Below are 26,563 nucleotides of genomic sequence, written 5' to 3'. Positions count from 1 at the left end.
GTTTCTCGATAGTTTTCTACAAGATTGCCAATTTTTGCCCAGCAATAATAGACATCAGAATCATTATCGAGAAACAAAGTGTACTTGTGCATAAAATTAGTCTTTAAAGAGTAATCTAATAATATAAAAAATATTACTTTACTTATTAATTTACCATGATAATAATTATATTTTATAAGATTCATTTAGACAATATATATTATTATTGATTTTATATTAATACATGTATTTTTCATATGTATTTTTTTTACGTTAATTGCATTATAATTATATTTACCGTAACTTTTCAATATCACATAATATATAAAGTATTCTAAATAAATAAGTCATTTGATTGATTTAGAAGTTTGATGAAAATAATAAAAATTAATAATATAAAAACACAGTTTTTTAAAAACATACTTAAACTTATTGCTTAAAAACAACGACGCAGGCAACATTAGTGAAGTTCGTGATTTTATTTTATTGATTTTCATTTTCTGTTGGTTATGGTTACAGATTGTGTTAATCCTATGAGTATTTATAGTTGCTTTGGTGTTCATTTAATTTAAAATTCAAAAACTTCATTTCGTTTTAATAATTTCTAGTATTAAACAAATTGTCATCCCGGCGCTCTTCAATGAACACTCCAGCAAACAAAGTAGGTTTATAAATACTAAATGTTTACATTGTGTTCGACCGTTTTTTTTAATTCATTATTATTTCTAAAATTAATGTTGATTTTGAATTACATTACTATTTTAAAAGAAGTCTTCTATTTTTTTAATTCTAACATACAGTGATGTGATGTGACGTGATATGAATAATGTAAACAATCTAAATACTCAGTTCCTAAGTGGGTTATTACGCGAAAACAGTGACTAACATTACATTTTACTAATTTAACTTTTAATGATCAATTTCCACTAAACACAGCAGTTAGTTATTTTTCCTCAAGCCACATAATATTAAACAGACAACTATGTTTTCAAATGTCCTATCAACATACAATTATAATTACTTTTTCTGTCCTGTAATTAACTACTTATGTTGGTAGTCCTGTTTTGTTATTTATATCATAACATTATCTTAAATGTTTATAGTCTCGTCACATAATTTGTCAAAACAGACCTCTTCATTCAAATTCCATTCAATTCCGTCTTCAGTACAAATGACAAGTTATCATTAACTTTTAATCACAGAGAGAAATCAGAGTACATAATAAGTGATATTTACTATTTACTGATGTTGTGGTAAAATAATTTGTCCATTTAACTGTGGTTAGTTAGGTTATATGGTTGCTCTGTAATACATATCATTATATTTAATAAACCAGAGTTTGAACTATTTTATTTTGGAAATATAAATTCCTTTCGTTTTTACATTTAAGAAGAGATACTTCAAAACTTTTTTTTAATATGAACAATTCTGCAGCAAAGGTAAGAAATCAATTTATCTAACTTAAAAATTAAATAGTCTAGCTAGAGTTCCAATCTAAGCAAATAGAATAAAAGCTTATCAATTGTTTATTTCTAAAGGCTTTAATATGAATGCAATAATATTTTTTGATAGTTATTATTTTATTCAATATGAGTTTACTTTAACACAATAACACCACACGACTAATTATGTAAAATATTACCTGCCGAATTTATTATGGATTTATAAACTACCATTAAACCACACATCAAAATATACTAAATTGTGAAAAAAAAATTAGAAATTACGGTAGGAATATTGTTAAGATTATTTTATCAAAAGACAGTAAATAATCAATATTGTCTATATTTTTCAGGTAGGAGAAATCTTTAGGGAGGCAGGAACTGCCTTCAATAAACTGTCCGAGATGACAATGCTTCTACATCCTATGGGAGACACACAACCAGGGTATCTTGATTAAAAATTATAGTGGCATACATATATAGGATGCAATAATAAAGTCAAAGTCTTGCTAACTTTATCTCTACTATGTCCAATAAATGGTTACATTACATGGCTTTAATGTGTTAATTAATTTATTTTAATGTTTTTAGAGGTAAATGGACAGATGAAGAAATTGAAATGCTCCGTAGCTGTGTACATCGCTTTGCAGTTGATCTCAATAAACTAAGTCAGCACATAAAGGCCAGGACAGTGTAAGTAAAATCTTATTTATTTGTACAATTATGTCTCATGTGATACTATGTATGTGATAATTTGTTTTCCAATACAATCCTAACTACCAGTCTAATAGTAACAGTAAAAATAAGTAATGCAAAAGTCAGTTTGTTTTGCTTTCAAATCTTTAACTTCTCAACAGACTATCATGAAATCAAATGTACTGAAAAAGAAATAACAAGTAGGCACAAACTAGAATAAAGATTTAACTCCAATTTTATACTCACCAATAAACAATATATGTATATGTTTTAAATTGTAAGTTGAGTGTATAATTGTTACTGGTGGTAGGGCTTTGTGCAAGCTCGTCTGGGTAGGTACCACCCACTCATCAGATATTCTAAACAGCAATACTTGATATTGTTGTGTTCCGGTTTGAAGGGTGAGTGAGCCAGTGTAATTACAGGCACAAGGGACATAAAATCTTAGTTCCCAAGGTTGGTGGCGCATTGGCTATAAGCGATGGTTGACATTTCTTACAATGCCAATGTCTAAGGGTGTTTGGTGACCACTTACCATCAGGTGGCCCATATGCTCGTCCACCTTCCTATTCTATATTAAAAAAAAAAAAGGCACAAAGGACATAACCCTTCAGGTCCTTTACATAATGCAAGTATTATCGGCATGGTTATCGGCATGGCCACTTACCATTTAGAATGCATATTGTTTTCAATATAATTGGGCCCATTAAAGTTATAATAACACTACCTAAAAACAGATAAACTATCAATATTTTATGTAATTTATTGTTAATGGAATGACATTCACAAGTTTTTGACGGTTTACAATGTGCCTAGATATATTATAAACTAATGGTCTTTCCAACTTTATGGTGACATACAAAATTGTGTTTGTATATTTTTTTGTTGGTTATTTGTATCTGAGGAATTTATATCAGATTGGTGATTTTCTTTTTTGTTCTCTTTCATAAGTACCAGACCAATTTGAATGGATATGGAGGTTTTTCCTTTTTTTTTTCTTCTTATAAATTTAAGTTCCATAAATTAATAAATCATATACACAAAGTTAAATATTAGGTTCTGGATTCTCTATCTCTTTTAAACATTTATTCAAAATATTTCTTATTGCATTAAGGATATCATTATGATTAATAAAAAATATCAATGCCTTAACAATATGTCACCTGTTTTCAGTTCCCAAATTCGAACTACACTAAAGAAAAAGGCCTTTGAAGATGCAGGTATACCAGTAAGGCAGGTAAGCAGTACGGTGACCAGCACAACGCAGCAGACACCTCAGGTAGTCCCACCACTGAGCATCATCAGCCAACCGAGCGTGTTAGGAAACAACGCTGAGGTTCAAACCTTCACTAACTAATGCAAACCAATCACAGATTTTCTATAGTTGTTGTGCTGTCTTTTTATTTCAGTTAGTGAAGTTTGAATTTTTATTTTTTTATATATATCTGGCTTTACCTCGCACTTGGCTATATACATTATGCATGGTTCATTTAAACCTATGATTGATATAGTTAATTTAAATACAAACTGTAGGTATTATTTTTCATAGTATATGGTATTGTACCATATAATATTTTTATATTTTTACAACTTATTTATATATGAGAATCATTATCCTCACGGTTACTCATTGAGGGCAATAGCAGGAATCCGGGCGAGAAATAAACTTTTCAACATGCAGTCATTACTTCAATAAACAGAAATGTAATATTCACACGTTTTATACAATACACACTACAGTTCCTACCCTTGTGTTTCTTTTAATACGATCAGAACCATAAGTGCTGCATCAGAATGCTACCCCTTTTGTTACGTTTTTTTTTTTTCAAATTTATTCTTTGTACTCGTCACTGACTTTTTTTAGATAAATAATAATTTAAATCCTCGAAAACTTAATATTCAAATTAAACTCTCATCTTTAATTTTAAAATTAGGACTTTTTATATTAAACTTCTATTTGTTAAATAATAAGATGTAAACAAATGTGAAATTTAATGAAGATGATTTGAAATACACTCAAATTTCTGTTGAAATATAGAAATTCACCTCTTTCTGTCATAATTAATTTGACATTCAATTTCAATAGAAGACAATAATTTTTATCATCCACCGTAATTGTTTTATTTTTAATGTCTCAAATGAAATAACTCAAGTATTTAGAGTGATGATTATTTTTTAACTTTTTTTTCTGTAACCCTCAGTTTTTTTATATTTTCAAATATGTATATCCAAATGATAATGACAATGATACAAATATCAAAGAACTTAGTAGAAGAATCAGTTGTAGAATAATTTACCTACTTCCTATTATGTTTAAATACCATACTACATAGCATGGCACCCGAAATCTTAGTTATATTAATAAATCAATAATAAAAATATTTTGTATTAAGCTAATAAAAGATGTCATTTACTTATATATTTCACAGTTTTAGCAATAAGATTTAATTCGGCTATTGCTTTCAATTGATTATTATTATTACTGTTCCTATAGCCAATTAAGTCTCGCTAAGCATGAATATTATAAAATCATAAATATAGTGGATAAAAATACGCTAATTAAGAAGTCAATACATTATTTAAGTGAAAAAATGAGTTAACGACCAACATACTGTTTTTAATCCGTAGCAAGCTTTTATATTAATCATTAGCGTATTTATGACCCTACAAGTTTGACCATAATATATATAAAATAATATTCTTTTGTAGAATATGTTTACTATATTGAAATGGCACTAGGGGTAAAGATAAACAATCCTTAGTTATAGATATTTCATGAGACTTCCTAATATCAATGCAATATAAACAATTGTTGATGAATATATATTTTTTTTAAAAAGCCGAGATGGCCCAGTATTAAGAACGCGTAAATCTTAACTGATGATCGTGGGTTCAAACCCAGGCAAGCACCACTCAATTTTCTTTAATTTGTGATTAAAATTCATCTCGTGCTTTACGGTGAAGGAAAACATCGTGAGGAAACCTACATGTGTATAATGTCACTGAAATTCTGCCACATGTGTATTCCACCAACCCGCACTGGAGTAGCGTAGTGGAATAAGCTCCAAACCTTCTCCACAAAAAAAAAGGGGAGAGGTGGCCTTTAGCCCAGCAGTGGGACATTCCCGGGTGTAACGTTACATTATATATCCTTGTTTATTTTACATCAGTATCCTTATTAATTGCCTAATTTACTAGAATTTAATTTCCAAAGCTCTGATAGCAAATTGGTAAACATTCAAAACATTTCAATGAATTATAAATCTGACCAATTATGTTATGTTAATTCAAAGTCAAGGTTATTTGTTTTGTCTATCCTACTGCCATTGGAACCGGCTTATTGTGGTGACGTTTTTTATATACATAATGAGTAATTTTATTAAAAAAAAATACATTCATTTGTTTAAAAAAAAAAACAAGTTAGACTGCTTGTTATTGATTTTTTAATTACATAAATGAATCTGTATTTATTGCTTTATTCAGTGTATATATTTTATAGTTAGATTCTAGTGCACAATTTTAGAATTTAGAATGATTTAGTATATTTGTAAAACCTTCATCAAATACTTCCTTAGTAGGGTTTGTCCAAGCCTGCCTGGGTAGGTATCTGCTAAACAGCAATAATTAGAATTGTTTCAGTTTGAATAGTACTGTAACTACTAAAAATATACTATAAAAATATACTTGATATCTTCATTAAGAAATATGTTATTACAATTTATTTAGCTAATATATATAATTCATCATCATCATTTCATCATTGTAAATTTTGAAACTATAAATAGATTTGTTTTTTTTTTTTTTAATATAGTTTTAAATTAATAAAAGATGTATACACTTACAGGTAACATTGAACATGCTGAACGCTTCAGAAAATGAAGTGGATGTTGAAGGTCTGACCGGGGATGTAAAATTGGAGTTTGAAGCCAGTAACGAGGAAGTGGTTGCCTGAAACTTGTTTAATCTTTCGTACTAATCGGGTAACAGTCTTATTTTGCACTGAAGCGTACTTTACAACATACAACACGAACTTAATACAAATTGACTAAGCATCTTGCAAGTAATAATATCTAATATATTTTGAAAGAGACTGTCTTAACATAAAAAATATATCTATTGTATTAATAAAATATTTTTCAATGAAGTCTTAATAATTAACAAGTTGGATCTCAAGTATATTAATGTAACAAATACAAGTCTATTTTGAATATTTTAATTTAGATTATTTAAAAATAATATAAACAAAAATTACTTGCAAACGCTTATATCAAATCGCTTATGTCGTAAGGCTATTTCACGCCTCAGTGCTTAATAGGCTTAGAGCTTACTTTAAATGGCTTGTGGAAATAATAAGAACTATATCCAATTAATAAATAATTTGTCATTTATAAAAAAAATAATGTACCAGATTTTGATAAAATTGTTATAATATTAAACCCCACTTAATTGGATAATTAATACATGAAATATAATATACAATACAACACGTAATCGTTAAAAAAAAAACTTTTTTGTGACTGAAATGTTATTAACTTTTTTTTTATACATTATTAAAGTCGACCTTAACTGATAGCAATATATAGTGTTGTCTCCTCTAATTATAATCAAACATACAAACGTTCAACAACCCATTTTACATACGAGCAGCCACATAAAAGATTTTTTTAATCATAATTAATTGAAAAAACTGACATATCTTTTAACTATAAGCAAGAAATTGCTAATGTTAATATAAAATCTATAATACTAAAATGTTGATATAATTTGAGTAATGTTAGCCATGGTAATAATTTTATCCGCAAGCCATAACCCGATAGTACGAAGAAAAAAATCGGATGGGAAAAAAAATGGTAGGTACCTAAGATATTTTAAGTTTCAATTTATTTTCAAGTTTTGGTGTCTAAATATATATCATTAGTCTTGTGAAAATCATCAAATTTTAGTATAAATATTATGCATAATTTTTCTTATATTTCTAGAAGTTATATTATAAAAGAAAGTTTTTAGTAAATTAACTTACAACATACACATACATATAACATACATCGTGTGCGTGTGGTGACGATTTTATAGACGCGGATTCGCGTTTCCATAACACAGTTGTATTTATTATTATTATTGTATTTATAACTCATCAGAAATAATAAGTAACGCGCCATAATATTATTTATGATAATTTTGTGAGTGGATCACACCTGAACGTAAAAAAAAATCGCTGAAAAGCGCGCTTTGCACTGGATAGGTTGAAAACCATAGTACTTTAATATGCCTCTAGAGTCTAGACTGTAAATATATTGTACATTTTTCAAAGTAGTCCACTTTTATAAACTTTTGTCCCGCATATGGCCTTGACATGGTATAAAGATACCATTTAATACGACTTACATATTCATAAATCATATCCCCTTTCTCCGTTATGGTGTTGACCCAACTATTAAGAAATATTTTTACAATCTTTGTTTTTTTTTTCATATTTATAACCCATTCATGCAACATCATCTATTTGACATTTTTACATACTCTAATATAATTAACAACATTTTTTTTCTTTTGTTTAAAAAAATACACAGACCTTATTCAAAAGCAATATTCAATACAGGCAATATACATTATGTTAAACCGATCATATGTAGTTAGTTTTAATTTATTTCTGAATTACATCAACATTCGATAAACTATTCTTTACTAAACAATAGTTGAATGGTTAATTATGACGGAAAGAGATATTATGTGTGAGAGAAATGTATAGTTAATTTAAATTGGGTATAATAAGAAAAAAATTCTCAAATTAAACCTTTTACTTATATTGGCGAGTCTTCCGACTGGGCAAGTAACATAATTTTTATCCAGACAATTATCGGGTAATTCTCGTTGTTTATATATGCATGGGCGTTGCAGAGTTCCAGCAGTAAAACCCCAGATGATGTTGAATCGCGTAATATGAATAATTTGCGTTATATTTAATGATCGTGGATACAGATAGCAACTCCCATGTTTACGACTATTTCCAATTCTTCATAATATTTGTAATAATGTATTTTGTTAGATACTTAGGATCATGACAGAATAAATTGTTAGTAATAATTGATGACAACACAACGTCAGTCAAATTAAGTTTAGTTTCGACGCAGATATATAGTTACAGTTAATAGCTTAAAATTGTATAACTTAGCATAAAAAAATAGAAAAAATTATACGAAAACCTTGCATATAGCAAAATAGAAAAAACCAAGGTTGGAATTAAAATTAAATGATTATTGATATTTAATATAAATTCTTTATTATAATAAAAAATAGACATGTTTATGTAAAAAACTTACTTGCACTGTATTCAAGCGCTCATTCTATTACAATCTTTCAACGTGTGATCTTATTAAGTAGTTATTTCTAAGTACCTTAATATTTTAAGTTTCTTTCTTAGCCCAATGGTAATCAATAAACTGTCTGTTCACTGGTATTATTAATAAGAGTAGAGAATTTCATTATACATAATGTTTATATTATGTGTAACCTCACCTTAGACAACTATTTTACTATATCTCTCCAAAGACTAAGGTATAGGTTAAGAGTAGAAACAAATCTACGATGCTAAATATTTTCATTCACAAATTTTAACTTAAATATTACAATAAATATTTATATATTATTATACATACACGTTTTGCATATACTAAGAAATAATATTTATATAAAGTAAGCAATAATTCTTTATAGTTATAAAGTTTTAAACAATAAGAATGATATAATATAGTCGGGATAAACACTTCAAAGAATGTAAACAAATATTTTTTGTCTACTTCCAAAATTATTGCGTATAACTATAATATAGATTGTTTTATACTGTCAAAAGCAAAATTGTAACTGTATTAATGAATATACACAAACATACACTACTTCGGTTTGAAAACCATGATGACCTCTTTTGATCAATAAAAAAATCGAAAAAGAATCTGTTTCCTTTGTTGTCGTGTTTATGACGTCGACGCAAAATATTCTACCAATGTCACGTATGATGGATTTCATCGGTCATTGTCAATAAGTAATCATTACAAATCTAAGTGAAGCAACATAACGAGATCCGAATTAGAGTTAATCTTCACCCATCTATCTGCTTGCCGGATGAAAATATTTTTTTCTTAAATTTTTCCATTTAAAAGAAAAAAATGATTAGGTTGCCTATTAGGTTATTCTTTTCTTATTTTTTTTTAATTCTTCACCCACGTGCTTACCACACTAGTCTTACACCAATCGAAAATATAAAATATAAGGAATATGCTACACAGGTTGCCCACCTTTTTCCTGTCACTGGTTGCCACGTGTATACAGGTGAGTTATTTTAGCAATTTGTACTCATCTGCTTACCAATTGATTTTTATATCAAAATAAAGATAATTTTATCACGAATATAGTTGTGTAAAGTTGCTTTTATTTACAATAAATTAAATCTTTTCAAGGTAATATTTATTTATAAGGTAAAGTAAATAATTAAAAAGTCTTGAGTATATTTCTTGTTTTATTAATCTATTAAACCCTTATTCATTTACGTAATATGCACTTTAATAAAAATAATAGGTACTCACCTACATACTCAAACATAAACTATTAACTAATTATCAGTAGTTATTAATTTACTCAATAATAATTACGGGTGTCAATCCCCCAAAACAGGGAATACGGTTACTCTGGCAACATTAGACGTAAACATTGACAAATCTCTGTCCTAATCGCGGTTGCACGGTCCCTTGGTTTATTAGTTTCTTTGTCTACGGTCTACGAATTCCGCTAATGCTTTCTCATTCTGGCCCGATGACACCTGACACTTCATTCTCATAGTTTTTGTGGATTTTGCCGCGAAAGTTTATACAACTTATTGCGTAAATTTTATGTTTTATGCTATAATAATGCTTTTGTTGCTATAATAATGAGTAAAAAAACGTTTTTGTGTAATAACGAACTTGGCTCATCTTCGTCTTCTTCGGAAGAAGTAGGAATGGCATCTCCACCGCCAAATAAGCGGATGAAGCAGCAGGTAAGTTATCTGGACCTACGAGATGATTCATTGATAAATCAGGGTAGTTATCTTTCTAGTTATTTAACACAACTACCGCTACTCATAATGGTATTATTCCCAAATAGACAACGACATGGCTTAAATGAAAACAGACTTGAAACTCAAATAATATTTTTAAATAATCTTTGAAAAACACCTAACAACCTTTCATAGAAACTTTAAATACAATATGATGAAAACAAAATTGTGTCCTCACCTAATAAAGACAGTCTGAAAAAGCGTTCCCGCTTAGTATACTATATAGGAAGGAATAAGATATAAGAAAACCTTGCAATTTTATATTGCCTCACCAAATTTTATAAGTTTAAAGTGATTAAAGATTTTTGTCATTTATAAAAAACCAGACTGCTTAGCTTCCACAGAAAAAAATATAGGAGGAATGTTTAATGCTTTGTTAGAACAAAGACAATGACATACAGGCTTACAAAGTGTTATCGACTGGGCTGCGACTAACTCCAACTCAATTAATACCACCTGTTGGATATAATAACATTGCATTAAATTTCAATTGTCCAAACATAGATGAGTGCACAGAGAAAAGAAGGGATAGGATATTAAAAGAAGTGATTAGTTCATATTTAAAAGCAATCTTAGTAAATCTTCCTTCTAGTTAGAATATTTATTCAGTCTAGATGCACTAACACCCATCATACAATATTTGGTGGACCCCAAATATGGCTAAAATTCTCTAATAATTCATCTCTTGCTTATAGGTGAAGGAAAACATTGTGAGGAAACCTGCATGTGTCTAATATCACTGAAATTCTGCCCCATGTGTATTCCACCAACCCGCATTGGAGCAACGTGGTGGAATAAGCTCCAAACCTACTAAAAAAAAAAGAAAGGAGAAGAGACCTTAACCCAGCAGTGGAATATTCATAGGCTGTTACTTCACTTTTACTTTAATATTAATATGAACAAGTATAATATAGGTATGTACTTTATCTTTCTAGCAAGATACAAATGTGAGTATGAAGTCCTAAGATTTATTTTATTGCCCAACATTGCAGTAGTAGTATTTAGTAAATGTGTGTTATGCTTTGGTATGTTTGGTTTATTTAAATCAAACTCCATTTATTTATATATTTATTTACATATATTTATTAATAATATATGTTGTCTATTCTTAATTACTGCCTATGAAGAGAGACCTGGGACTACTTTTGGGAAATTAAATTGTTACATCACATCAAGTTTTGCAGTGAAATGCACTTATTGATTATAATTAAAATTCGATGAAGTGACATAATTGGTTATTCAACATTAAAAAAAAAATTTGTTGCGGTGAAAAAAGTGGTGACACAGCCGTAGATTCGCGTCCGATCTTACACAGGTATTCTCCAAAACAACCGTGACCGGTCATTACCTGCGTAAGTCGGAAGGACTGACTGCGTAAGACTCGTCGTTTTCGTCTCATCCAGGCTTCGAAGGCTGGCAGGATCGCTCCAACGACGTTTGCGTGCGTACCGCTCTTCACAGAGACGGTCGCGCCACGTCGCAAGAGCCCTCCGGTGTTCCTGCCGCTTCAACGCCTCGAGCGCACTCGAAGTGGGTGCGCTATCACTGTTCTGGTGGCGGATGCGGGTCTGTTGGTAGACCCTCGCATCCATATCCGCCAGAATATCCAAGGGCGGAAAGCGCGCTAGGATGGTTGCCGCCTCGTAGGATATCGTGCGATATCCCCGCACTATGCGGATGGCCACTCTCCGCTATGTAGACTAGTACTACACCAACGAGACAGTTAAACAGTACAGTACAGTTTTACTACATAATTGATACGATAAACAAGTGGATAATTATTTTTACGATATTATTTGCCATAAAATCTGCATAATTTTAAAGTTAACAAAGAGGCGAATTGATATATATTTCATTTAATAATAATAAACACAATGCATTAAAACTGACCGAACATAGCAAATAATTTTTTAATCAAACAAGATTTTTTTAGTGGCAAAAATTTTAATAAAAGTCGTACTACATATCAATTGGTGTTAATAATCGAATCAATTATCCAAATGTACGTCGCCGCAGTAACTAGTTCTTTTTCCCGTAAAGTGGATAACTTTACACACGGGTACGGCGAAACGTTCTATATAAGTAAAATATTTTCTTATTCCTTATATAAAAATAGTGTAACAAATTATATAACAACTAGCGTTTATGAGTGAAAGCATCACAAACAAACACACTCATTTATAATATCAGTTAGGATTATAGGCCATTAAGTTAAAACTTTAACTTAAATAACAAAATATATAACTGAGTTTAAAAATGTTTATAATGCTTTTTTTCTGACAGAAGGCTTTTTTCATAAATATAGGGCTTTTTTCTCATGCGTTTTATGATTCCGCAGACAACGACCGTCTTTTCGAAATCCATAACGACGAATAACGCTTTGATTTCAAAAACATTTTGTCACTGTTAGCCTCCGTGAGCGAACTGGAACGTTTTGGTAACAAAAACTTTTACGTCGCCGACAAAAGTCGCCAATGCGCCACCAGTGATGCCAATTTGGGGTGTTCCCCCAAATTTCGGGGAATCAAGATGTCCATGGGTTCTTTTAGGGGGTCAATTATTCAAGATTTTTTTTTTCCCTTAAAAAAACGTACAACTATACAATTTATATTAAGCTTCGAACTCAATTAACAAACAAAACCAAATATAAACTCCAAGCGTGGCTATAACTGAAATATCAAAAACTATAATATTGTAATATTGAGTTTGAAATAATAGCTCAACGGTCAGCGTGCTTGTACAAAACGTAGGAGGCCCGGGCTTCGATTTCTGGTTACCTAACTGATTGGGATAGGTCATGGGTCATGGGTGTTTCAATTTGTTTGTTCGGAGTTGCGCGGGCCGCAAGCCTCAATTGATCGTTGCATAGCGAAGGCTGAAGACTGAAGTTACGAGGTACGCATTGTCTGTCATCCTTCACTTTTAACTTTTGTAAATTGTACTTTTGGAGTTTTACTAAGACTGTGTGATATATTTTCAAATTTTCAATTTGTAATTAAAAATTGTTTTAAAAATATCTAAGTTTCACAGTGGTTTTAATTATATGTACTTTTAATAGACGATTTTGTGGTAATCAATTAAATACAATGACTGTAAGTGTATATTTATAAGCTAAAATTATTTAAACGTTTTAACTTTAATAAATGTTAGTTATTTTGTTGTAAATGGCGGCCTACGCCCCTGCCAGAAAAATAAGGTACTAACGAAAATATACTCAATTCAGATATAAATATACTATGAAAACTTAAGGATATTTTTCAAGACTCAATTGAAGATATAAATAAATCCTGAAGTTTGTCATGACTACCAAAACCCACCTGATTGTCCGAGAGAACATTGCACATATGCATGTAAAATTGTTACCGGTACCAACCGGTAACAGTTGAAATCATGCTGCTAGAACACATGTCAGAATTTATATCTATAAAATATATATATATATTTATATATATATATATATATATATATATATGTTTTATATATATATATATATATATATATATATATAAAACTACTGCTCTGTTCATACAATCTTTCCATGGATCACCACCACTGCCACTACCTTCTCCAGCTTGTGCTGCAGTAAATCTTCAACCAGCTTTAATCCCTCTGCAACTACTAGGCCTGCAATTCCTATGCTGCTTATGCAGCGTCTTTTGTCTTTTGTTTTAGCCTTTTAATTTTTGTAACAAGAAAAAGACACAAGAATTTACCTGCTTACTTTAAAACCAAGTACTATATATGAACATTATTTACAGCACCAGCAAAGCAGGTTAAATAAGCCACATGATACGATGAACAAACAACGAGCATCTGATCTTGTAAAGTGAGTTAATAATTCATTTAAAATGTTTTTATCAAAGGCCTTTTAATTATTGATTTTCTTTCCCAGCAAATATGTCTGTTATTTAAAAAAAAAACTCAATAAGGTGCGTCATATGTATTGCCTTTTGGGACTCAAGAAATTGTTATGTGCATAGTTTGTATTTACTTCAAATGTGTGGAATAATGCTGTGTGATGGCTAAGGCGATTGGGTAATCTAAAATACAAAGTACTCATTACATTGTTGCACTTTATTTGTCCTGATAAATTATGGCATGTAATATATTCATATTCTATTGCCTGTCACATTTCTAATGTTTAATTTTTATAATACATGCATCTATATACATGTATATATTTACATGTTTCTATATACTCATAAAATTCCCTGTAATCATTTAATGATTACAGGGAATTTTAATAAGGCAAAAATTTTTTTTTAATTTTCATAAAATATCTGTGTTTTGTATATAGTTAAAAGATACATATAAATTCTTCAACCATATTTCAAATAACTTTGCACATACGAAAAGAGTAGCATTATCATATAACCATTGTTTTTAAGGGATTGGCATATGTACATAAATATAATATAATAACAGTGCTATCTTGATTGTCAAATGTTACTATGTCAATATTATTGAAAACTTCCTTTTTTAGGTTTGATGCAAGCAGACTACCACATACAGCAAGCAGAAATGTTCCAACCGAGCGGGGCAAAATAAATAAAACTTTTTCTGCAAATTTTAATGGTAAGATATTTTTAATGAATTTATAATTCCATTTTAAGCATGAAATACATAAACTGATTAATGTGACGACACATTTCAATATTGTGTATGAAATGGAGGAAATCAATGTAATTTGCAAAAATAAAGGACATGCTTCATTTTTGGACTGCACATTGTACACAGTACTTAACAAAAAGATAGTAGTAAGTTTAAAAGTGCTAGTAAATGTAGTACAACAATATTATTTTTGTAAAAAAAATTATACTTAGTAATTTATAATGCGTTACTAATGTTTGAATACACTAACTGTGTTCAACAAGAAGACTAATTATATAAAACATTATCAACTACACATTAGTTTTAATATACCAACATATGATTTTATAGAACAACATACAATTTGTCTTGTGTACCGGTACAGTATCCCCAAAATAAAAGGAAATATTGAATGTTGGAAAAGAAAAACTTAGTTATTGAGTTCTGTGGTAATAACTAAAAGAGATTTGTGACAATTGTCAAGTGCGAGCCACATTAGCCCTAACAATGTTTATATTTTATTAGGACTTTTGTGGTTCAATTTTATTTATCTAGTCTTTCGGATATATCACACATAAGCTTTAGTTATTACTCCAGACTTAAGTCAGGAGGACCGATGATCGATGAAGAAGCATTGGAAAAGGCTGAGATAAGAAACATGTGGCACACTTTGAGAAAGGCCTAAGGCCAACAGCGGACTGACTGATGATGAATGACAATAATCTCATATGACCTGTTAATAATTGACAAAATAGTGTTGTTGTATACGATTGCAGCTGCATTTGTTGGAAATGTACAATTGGGTATGGTGTGGTAGTTTGGATGGGCTCGGCCTGAAGACAATATGATTTGCCTACATTTCTGGATGTTATTTTAATAAGAAATAAAATTGACAATAAAGTATAATAAAAAATATGAAATCAATAACTTTTTTATTAAATAGTATTCCCCATACATATATTTATTTTTTAAATACTGAGGTATGAGTGATGTAAATAATAATTAATTTGCATAATGTACAATAATTACTTAACATAATTGTTCTTTAAAACATTTACACAGATTTATATTTATTGTAAATATTTTCTAACTTTATAGCTTGCGCCTGTACATACAATTGAATGTGAAAAGTATATATATATTAATATCTTTTGTATTTTTGTCGAAATTTTTTGAATAGACATATCCGTAAATAATGTCCATCTCTGTGTGTGTTTAATTAAATATTATTCATGTTTGATTAATCTAAAATAAAACTGATTTCGATTGAATTCCCATTAAGTAAAAGTTAAATTGTTCAGACAAATTTGCAATACTAATACGACTTTCACTTAATAAAATATTATAACCTAGTGCTTAAAGGTGATTTTTATACTTTGTTATAATTATAATAATAATTTAAAATCATTAAAATGAGCATGTCAGTATGGCAATACTGATATTTAAAACTTATACCGGCGTCATTACAAGCATGAAGAGTTTTAAGCAAAACGCGTTTTAAATTATGAAAATTATGTAAGATTATAATATTTTTTTTCGACTAATTTTAGTGTAGTGTGCAAAGTGCAGTCAAAAGCTCTATACAAAACTGAAACATGTCCTTTCAATGATTATTTTACCCACATTCAAAGTTTATTTAATTGCTAGTGGCGACCCGCCTACTAGATCAAATGTGAAGTACAATTACAAAATTTATTAAGCAGGTGTATATTTGATATAATAACGTTTATATATTATTAGTTTATATAAGTATGACTAAAATGAGAAATATAAACGATATCAAAATTGGTTTGAATCGTAACTTTATTCAGAAACAGATTAAACTTATTCTATCGCTATATCATTTTGGATAATATTAACTGCCAATGTCAAAATTTTACCAGAATCGCAACGAACGGTTTTTTTGGTCGGACGTGATTTAAAATCGGTGATATCTTCTAAAGTATTCATTAAAGTAAATTGCTCAAGTTAACTAACATGAATAAGAAAATGGATATACATATAGTATAGTTTTTTTCTAATTTGTAATAGTCAGAAATAGTTATTATAAATGTACTTTAGAAGACAGATACATGCTATCGCAGACTCAGTAGGCCTTTTTAAGATCTACAATTTTCTAGTACATTATTTCGATGTTATTATCTTCTAAGGCTTACCTAGTTTTAAGGCCTAAGGAGAAATTCGCTGCAGCGAATATTAGCGCGGTGCGAACGGCTATGCGTCTTGCGACCGAAGCAACTAGACTATACATACTTTGTTTCAGTCTATTCAAATGGCAGTTGGACTATTCCAATGGCAAAAAGAAAAACAAACAACTTTGACCTTGAATTGACATTGTTTAGTCCTTTTCATAATTTATATTTTTGCTTGCTAGTCACTTTTGTATGTCATCTTTTCTCCAAGACATATTTGGCAGTCGCGCTTCAGTTGTCATGTGTGGTGTTGATAGTAGTGCGGTGCATTGTCCATATCAACGACTGAACTGCTTCTTAAGAACTTATATATATAAAATATATAGGTATAAAGAAATTAATAATCAAATATCTATGAAAAATATCAAAATTTGTGATAAAACTAAATAATTAATATTTATATTATGTAATATTTTTTTATTTGGACATTCGTTTTCAATTGGTTATATCGAATATTTCAATTTAAGGTTTATTTATCGTTACTTCTTTTGCTATTGGTATATGTTAATGTACTAAGCATGTCAATGGCAGCGGCGATTGGCGGCGCTAGCTGCGAATGATGCCACGCGAATCGCACGAGCGTCAGGAGACGTGAAGGGCGAGAGATATAGTCTAATAACCAAAATTATTTAGTTAAATGTGCCGCGAAATAACGATCATGGAATTTTTTCATATATGCTTTAAAAGTTGTAACTAATATACTATAATACCTAATAACACTACACTACACCTAGCTTAAAACAATGTTACTTATTAACTAGAGCCTTATGTAAAATAACTACTAAAACTACTACTCTACTATGTAGATATACTAAAATAATAATAATAAGTAAATACTATTAATTTACATCCAAAATTACAACCGAGTTAATAATTGCAATCTAAAGCCACAAAGTATTTAATATTATAAATATTATAATGAAATTAATAAAAAAAACCTAAAACAATCAAACGAAACAACGACAACACAAAGGAGAATGAACAAAAGTTGTCCAAATATTCACCACTATAGACCTATGTTGACTTAAACGCCACTAAACAGATACTAACTTTGACTATGACAGAAAAATAAGCTGTCAGTAAAAAAATATGACTATGAAAAGTAATAATAGTTGAACTTTTTTATGCTTCCTTATTTATTTCAATCCATTTTAATAGTGCGCTACTCTTTATGGAGCGCTAATGATGATTCATTGTTAACCCCGCCCAAATTGAAAATAAAACTATTATATTATACATTTTTGGTCATTCTCCTTTGAACGAAAAGCGAAGCATTATATGCATGGCACAAACTCTACTCCGGTAAATCTGAGCACCTCGATTTATTTAGCTCTATAGAGCTTGTTGCGAGATTTCACTGGTTATTTTTTTTTATATATAAAATAAATAAGTTCCTTGTTTTAAGACATAAGTAATTCCCTTAAAACTTTTGTTAGCGTTGTAAGCGTAAGACATCTTTTTATGGACAATACAACGTCGAAGTATTCAGCCTTTTCGTACAAAACATTTACAAATTTTATACAAAAACTTTCCTCGTTTAACGCATTTTCTGTTAGTAAAAACCTTACGATTGGAAGAAATAAATGGAGATACAGATAGAGACAGAGGGCGTCCTTATTTGACACTATTTAAAGATTAAATTTTACCGCATTTGTTATTTAACTCCCATGAAAAATTCCAACATTTCTAGAATTGGGTATTATTTACATACTACTAATGTAATAAACTTGCATCTCTGTACTCTAAAGTTATTTACTATTTAGAATAGTCATATTATTATTTATATATCTCACAATTGTTAACTGTGATTATTTCATTTATTTACGAATTCATAATGTAATATTCTTATAATATTCTTAGTACCAAAATCAAACCAAACCATGTTACTTCAAATAGAAGCCAATCACAGCATCCAAGAGCGAATAAAAGCTAAATGCGACGAACATCTCGCAGATGGTCAGTTTGGCTTTCGAATAGGACTGGGCACGAGAGAGGCTCTTTTTGCAATGCAGGTTCTCGTACAAAAATGCAGAGACATGCAACAAGACGTTTTCCTTTGTTTCATCGATTACGAAAAAGCCTTTGACAGAGTACTGCACGACCGTCTAATTGCAATATTACATGATATCGGCTTAGATGACAAAGATGTACGTATTACCCAGAATCTGTATTGGAACCAGAAGGCTACTGTACGAGTTGACAATTAGGAGACTGATGAGGTAGAAATAAAGAGAGGAGTCCGATAGGGCTATATATTATCACCCACGCTATTTAATTTGTACTCTGAAAAAATAATAGCAGAAGCAATTGAAGGCCAAGAATGTGGAGTCAAAATAAATGGCCGGTATATTAACAATATCAGATACGCTGACGATACAGTCCTAATAGCATAATCTCCTGAAGAGCTGTAATTCATTAAGAGCCGTTAATGAGTGCAGTGAAAACGCTGGTCTGAGGATGAACCTATCAAAAACGAAGATCATGGTATTATCTAAACATAGCTTCGATGACATTGCTATCATTGTAGGCCAAAAAATTGAGAGGGTGCGCAAATACAAATATCTGGGGACATGGCTTAATGACACCTGGAGCTGTGAACAGGAGGTAAAGACTGGCATCGAAATAGCTCGATGTGCCTTGTGCACGTTAAAAAAAGTACTCTGCAATCGCAGACTTAAGATCCCTGTGCGCATACAACTCCTACATTATTACATCTGGCCTATACTTCTTTACGGATGCGAGGCGTGGACAATTAAAGAAGACCTCAAAAAACGTATAGAAGCATTCGATATGTGGGCATATAGACGTTTGTTGGCCATTAGTTGGACTCAAAAGGTCTCGAACGTGGAAGTTCTGCGACGCGTCAACCAAAAACGGCAACTTTTGAAGACTGTCAAGAAGAGAAAAGTTGCATATCTCGGACACGTGCTTAGGCATGAAAGATATGAAGTTTTGCAACTCATTATGATGGGAAAAGTTGCCGGAAGGAGAGCTGTTGGGCACAGAAAAAAATCTTGGCTGTGCAACATCCGTGAATGGACGGGTATCGCGAGTTCTGCCGAACTCTTTGGCCTCGCGAAGAACAAGAAGGAGTATTTAAAGCTGACTGCCAACCTTCGCTAGTCGGAGTGGCACTCGAAGGAGAATGTAATATTCAATAATATAACTTTTTATGGCAATAATTGTTGCTTTAATAACATTTTCACTGCCCTGTATCCTAATCCGTACCGATACGTATTTCGTTTGTATGCTTCACGACTCGGTTCCTTAGATGCAACGATAACGAGCGATAAACTAAAAGGTAAAGTAACTTTTTACTTTATTTTTTATTTATTTTCTTCGCAAAACTGGATACAATTATGTCGTACGACATAATTGATATAAATACGATTAATAAGAATCAATTATTATTATCCTATTAGCCGCAATTAAATTAAAAAAAAATCATTAAAAATATTGTATGTTTAACTTAACAAAATTATAATACTTATTTGTTTACTGTATGTACTCAGAAGGGCAGCGAGGTCTGGTCAGCTATTATAACCTATTATAACTGTGAATGTAGATTTGTGTTTTTTTGTTTGTCACACCTGAACTACTCAGTCAAGTGTCATAAAGTTCTGCAGACATAATGGCAGGACTGCAGAAAATGGAACTTAATAAATAACAATTATTTATTTAATGTTTCTATAGCGACAAAACGGAGAGACAATTTTTTTTTTATGTTGTTTAAAAATCTTCGGTTTTTCGTCTTACAACTAGTTCGACAAACGTGCCGATTTTCTTAATTTTCTGTCTTGTAACTTTCATAAACGACATTCCGACCAGGTGTTACAACTTTAACAAAATTTCCGTAGACAATTTACACCTTGAAAAATAAACGACATGTTTTTTTAGCATTGTTTACAATTTTAAAAACATCTGAGTTAAGTATTTAAATGTTTGTTACTTTCTGTTATTTTTAAAGTTAATCTAAGCAAATATGGATTTGGATTTCGAATTCAATACATTTATAACAATAATAGCCTAGTTGATGTTATATTTTTGCTTTCATAATAATCTCATTTGGTATAGGTTTGCTTCTCGCCGGACATTTAACAAATAATTAAATTATTGGTAGATATTTTTTTGATAAATATTTAAACCGCACCTTTTTTACATTAATTAAATATACCTAACACTAAATGTTAATTTTCTGTGTCCAGCATTGCGATTTCCATATTTAAACAAAGAAAAATATAGTTAATATGTTGTCAATAAATTTCTAACAAGTAATTTTGACAACCCTTCTCCTGGTGCTTGAACCCGGTTCCGGATGCAGTGGCATCGGGCGACGGTTACATGATCATCGCGTCGTTGCACTCGGTAATGCACGGCTGCAGTGGCATCGAGCGACCGTGTTACACGATCGTCGCGTCGATGGATACGACAATGTATATGCGTCAATTTTTTTGCGTCATACTATACGGCATACAATAGTTTAATAAATGAGCTTGGCTTGAAAGTAAAATTTTTAATTTTCATCTATTCGTGTCAACCCTCAGTCTAACCCCATAAACTTTAATAGATTGTAATTGTACTTAACTTTCAGTTGTAGACTAAAAGCTGAATTTTATATGTTTCGTGGGTAAATCAAAGATATTTCCTTAGTATCCAGACAGTTTTGACAGCTCTATGTTTCGTGTGTTTAAAGATGTTTCGTGTGTTTAAAGATGTTTCTATCTTGTCAGCCATTTGCAGGTCACCCGCAAAGACATCAAAAGAATTCAATGAGCGGATGGCTAGGGAGCTGTCGAATAAAGTTTTTATACGATTTGCTCACGTGACACGTCTGTATCTTTTTTTCATTTTTTTTCTACATTTGACTACTTCCCGTGATAATTCCTAATACTTTCACTGCCGTCTAAGCGAACAGTGCCCAAACGTATTTCGACCGTATCTTCACGATTCGTTTCCGAATCGCAGCTATATATGCGATGAAATGAGCCACAAGCTAAAAGGGTTTGTAGGTTAACTATATAAATGGTTTTTATTTATTTTCTTTCCTTTATTTATTTCCGTTTTCGTTTAGGCGGTAGCCTACCAGGTACCAGACACCCTTAAACTTTAATAGATTGTATGTGTACTGACATTGTGAATAAAAGCTGAATTTAACATAGATGTTTCTTGGGTAACTAACAATATATGTTTCTATCATCTTATCAGCCATAGGTGACACACAAAACCAATATCTTCTGACATTATTTCCACTTTCAGGAGTCATAATGAGTTGAATAGACACAGCTTGAATCATGGGCGAATTAGTAGGTTGACTTAGTAAAACTTTTTTTTTTTGGTATATTCATAACCATGTCCCGTGATCGTGCACAGCACATATCCGTTTCGTGGACTTTCTTTCTTTTCAGGGTGATTTTGATCATCAGACTCAAAAGAAAGACATAATTGAAAACGCTTATTTTTACAAATTTGTAACACTAAATCAAAAACGACGCTACATAAGACTTTAATTAACTGAATTAAATCGATTCGTATTGATCTGAACTTAAATCCTCGTCACTACAAAACATGAACAAAACATATACCAATATTCTCGTCAGCTCCCTAGCTAAGAGAAACATTCAGCTTTTATGCTATGATGTAGGTCTGGCTTTCACGGGCTCTGGATTGATTACAATTAAAGTATTAGCAATACGTGGAGCGTTTTGTCTAAAGATAAAATTATAAAGTGTGTGATTATTTTGTCATTTATTACAATATTTGTTGGTTGTTGTCTATGGCTTGTCGATCATTGATTTTGTTCTCACTTCTCAGTCCAACCGGGAGAAAGGAAGGCGGGCGAGGCGAAAGCACCAGCTTCCGCCGCTCAGAACGTGCACCGCAAAACCAGGTTTGGAAACATCGAAATATTTTAATGATATCTAAAATCTAAATTTATATAAATTCATTTGCGTAAACAACGCGCGTCACAAAACTAGCAAATTTAAAATTAAACTTATAATGGCCAAATGTTGCAATATAGTCGTTAAATTCTCTCTTTATTCTTTAAAGCGGGTGTAGCAAAAATTAAATTTTAATATAATAATAACATTTCTATTTTATATTGTTGGGAGATCATATACTTAAGCCACATTTCAAATTACTTCGAACATAATATGAAGATTGTAATACTATTATAAATCAATATTTTTAAGGGATTGGCACTCACATTTTATTAACCATCATACATATTTATTTTATATAATTACTCAAAGCATATATCTTACTTATATAAGCAGATATCTTGATTGTCGAATGTTACTATGTCAATATTACTTAATACTTAAGTTTTTTTAGGTTTGATTCAAGCAGACCACCTACAGCAACCAGAAATGTTCCAACCGAGCGGGGCAGAATAAACACAACAGTTTCACGTGGCATCTATTCGAACAGGAATAGAAATGAAGGTAAATAAACAACTTTGACCTTAAATTGACAAGATATTTGAGTTAAACTAGCGAGTAGAAAATTACAGAATGATTGCGTTAAACAATGAATGAAAGAAACGATATACACATACGATACGAAATACATATACGAAATACATACGAAATACATATACGAAATACATACGAAATACATATACGAAATACATACGAAATACATATACGAAATACACATACGAAATACATACGAAATACATATACTAAATACATATACTAAACACATATACGAAATACATACGAAATACATATACGAAATACATACGAAATACATATACGAAATACATACGAAATACATACGAAATACATACGAAATACATATACGAAATACATACGAAATACATACGAAATACATATACGAAATACATACGAAATACATACGAAATACATATACGAAATACATACGAAATACATACGAAATACATACGAAATACATATACGAAATACATATACGAAATACATACGAAATACATATACGAAATACATACGAAATACATACGAAATACATACGAAATACATATACGAAATACATACGAAATACATATACGAAATACATACGAAATACATATACGAAATACATACGAAATACATACGAAATACATACGAAATACATATACGAAATACATACGAAATACATACGAAATACATATACGAAATACATACGAAATACATACGAAATACATATACGATACGAAATGTAAGAAACGATAAAATGTATTGTTTTAAATGTAATTTTATATTAATTTCAGTAGAAATTTGTTATATTATTTACTTGTGGTAGGGCTTTGTCCGTCCCGTCTGGGTAGGTACCACCCACTCATCAGATATTTTACCGCAAAACAGCAGTACTTGTTATTTTTGTGTTCCGGTTTGAAGTGAAACTTAAGTGGAATTAAGTAAACTGGAATATTGCTCTATTACAAATGAAGAATTATTAATCAAGAATTGTTTGTAGCGCATAATATTGTGAGTTTCCAGCAAATCACTTGGAATATTTAAATTTACGGTTTGTTTTTAGTTACTATTATTGTGATTGGAATAAACTATAATTTTAATATAAGGTAAGTAGGTAAATTGTGATTGGAATACTTTATACTTTAATATTGAGTATGAAAAGCATAAAACTGTTGTGATGAAACTTAAGGATCAGCGTACATAATTGTCATATTCTCTTACAAAAATTAATTTATATAAATTGCGAATAAAAATAACATGCTTTAATTTTCGACTCTACGTTGTACACATTACTTGACAAGAAGCTAAAAAAATATTCAATATGTCTAACTTTTCTCTTGCGAAACGATGCACAGAAATCATATTTAATAAAAATATTATACATGGCAATTCATAATGCCATGTTATTGTTCAGATTACCATTACTGCACTCGACACTGACATTAATTAAATGGAACATAATCAACATCACGTTATTGTTTTAATATTACAAAATATGAATTTATAGAAAGTATATCTTATTTGCATTAACAAAAAAATATTTAATAAATAATGGAATATATCCGACTCGCGTACCGGAACAGTATCATATAACAAAATTCTCGTCAGTTCTGTCAGCTAAGAGAAACTTTCAGCTTTTATGCTATGACGTACGACTTACTTTCACGGGCTCTTTGGATTGATTACAATTAATTACAATATTTGTTGGTTGTTGTCTATGGCTTGTCGATCATTGATTTTGTTCTCACTTCTCAGTCCAACCGGGAGAAAGGAAGGCGGGCGAGGCCGGAGTGGCAGCAGCTCCCGCCGGTCAGAATGTGCGGAGCGATACCAGGTTTGGAAACATCGAAATATTGTAATATTGTCTGTATATAACTTAAGTTCACGTTTAGTTTAGAAGCTTCGTCTAAAATATTAATGTATTTTAATATTTTGCTATGAATTTATTTGCGAAAATATTTATTGCAATGCCCTCTCTATACAAAAGAAGTGAATTTTGAAAACTAAAGTTTTCAAAATTTTCTCTTAATTTGCTTTCGATGTAATTTTTTGTGGTAATTCCAGCAGTGGTGCATGTTTTCATTGCAATATCTTTCTTTCACCGCCGAGCATGAGATGCATTATGAATGTTCGAGGCAGCGTTATGACGAGGGGTCCTCCATAGTTGCCGCTGGCTCGGTAAGCATCAAACGTTGTTTCATCTGATACCGGTGACGAAAAAGAGGGATCGCTCTTATACGGCTGGACGCCATCTTACCGGCTTCACACGTGAAAACTTCAGTGGCGCTTGCTACCATGATATAGTGTTAGGTTCTTAATATGATCCGCCGGGGATTAGCATGGTTATATCCTTCGGAAGGGTATAACACTCTCGGTCTGCTCTCTATCCGGCAGTGGTAGTGTCGGCAAACTCGCGGAGTCACTCGCAAAACGTTATTATTTGTGTACAGAGATTATAAAACAAAAGGCAGCGTGGTAGGCGAGGAATAAACGATCACGTTAAGAATAAATGTGCGATTATGTTAACAATTGTGTAAAGTTATCGAATCTTATATTAATCTGTTAATCAATTATCTAGTACTCATTACCTATTGCTGGAGGACCATAATATATACACTTCCAATATAAACCTCCAATATCAGACAAAACATAATATATTATTCAGATTCTTATTATAGTTATTAATATATAAATCCTCATAATATTTAAATGTACATATCATATCATTATATCGGACAGCGAACTATACAAAGTGGAACTATTCTCTTTATTTTGTTAGCGTTATGGATACAATTAGGTGGTAAATACATAAACACAATAAAATAATTAATTGTATCCTACTAGATACAAATACAGCATGCAAAAATATGAAAATATCATTTGACGTCATTTGTTTGCGCTTCACGCTGGACCTTACTGGTGGTAGGGCTGTGGCGTCCACCACATGTGCATCCTACTAACATACATACTTACGCACATATTATAAACATACATCCAAACAGACATACTACACAACACATTCCAACTCAACATAGAATATTGGATTGACGACACAATGGACGATCGAACGTACACAGTGGACAACCGCATTGTTTATCTCCGTTGTGACGTCGTCCTTTGTTCTATGTTGAGGCCCCGCCT

General features: G+C 30.9%; 2 protein-coding genes across 7 annotated transcripts; both read left to right on the top strand.

Annotated features, from left to right (window-relative positions):
- Window positions 1-465: 465 nt before the first annotated feature.
- On the top strand, window positions 466-9,066 carry LOC126780345 (chromatin complexes subunit BAP18-like). 6 transcript variants are annotated; one of them, XM_050504747.1, is made up of 6 exons: window positions 466-640; window positions 1,370-1,418; window positions 1,775-1,866; window positions 2,013-2,114; window positions 3,291-3,453; window positions 5,962-9,066. In XM_050504747.1, the coding sequence occupies exons 2-6, from the start codon at window positions 1,398-1,400 to the stop codon at window positions 6,067-6,069; spliced, it is 486 nt and encodes a 161-aa protein (XP_050360704.1). In that variant the 5' UTR covers window positions 466-640; window positions 1,370-1,397; the 3' UTR covers window positions 6,070-9,066. The 6 variants fall into 6 exon arrangements, with proteins under 6 accessions (XP_050360704.1, XP_050360706.1, XP_050360702.1 ...); XM_050504746.1 differs by having other exon boundaries at window positions 617-640; window positions 1,265-1,418; XM_050504749.1 differs by lacking the exon at window positions 1,370-1,418 and having other exon boundaries at window positions 466-644; window positions 1,779-1,866; window positions 3,291-3,354.
- An 863-nt stretch (window positions 9,067-9,929) lies between these two features.
- On the top strand, window positions 9,930-25,803 carry LOC126780344 (uncharacterized). Its single transcript, XM_050504741.1, has 7 exons — window positions 9,930-10,146; window positions 13,965-14,032; window positions 14,690-14,781; window positions 22,800-22,875; window positions 23,322-23,431; window positions 25,178-25,256; window positions 25,487-25,803. The coding sequence occupies exons 1-7, from the start codon at window positions 10,039-10,041 to the stop codon at window positions 25,584-25,586; spliced, it is 633 nt and encodes a 210-aa protein (XP_050360698.1). The 5' UTR covers window positions 9,930-10,038; the 3' UTR covers window positions 25,587-25,803.
- The last annotated feature ends 760 nt before the right edge of the window (window positions 25,804-26,563 follow it).

Source organism: Nymphalis io, chromosome Z (assembly GCF_905147045.1).
Source record: "Nymphalis io chromosome Z, ilAglIoxx1.1, whole genome shotgun sequence".
Lineage (NCBI taxonomy): Eukaryota > Metazoa > Arthropoda > Insecta > Lepidoptera > Nymphalidae > Nymphalis > Nymphalis io.
This window is presented reverse-complemented; position numbering and strand designations above follow the sequence as displayed.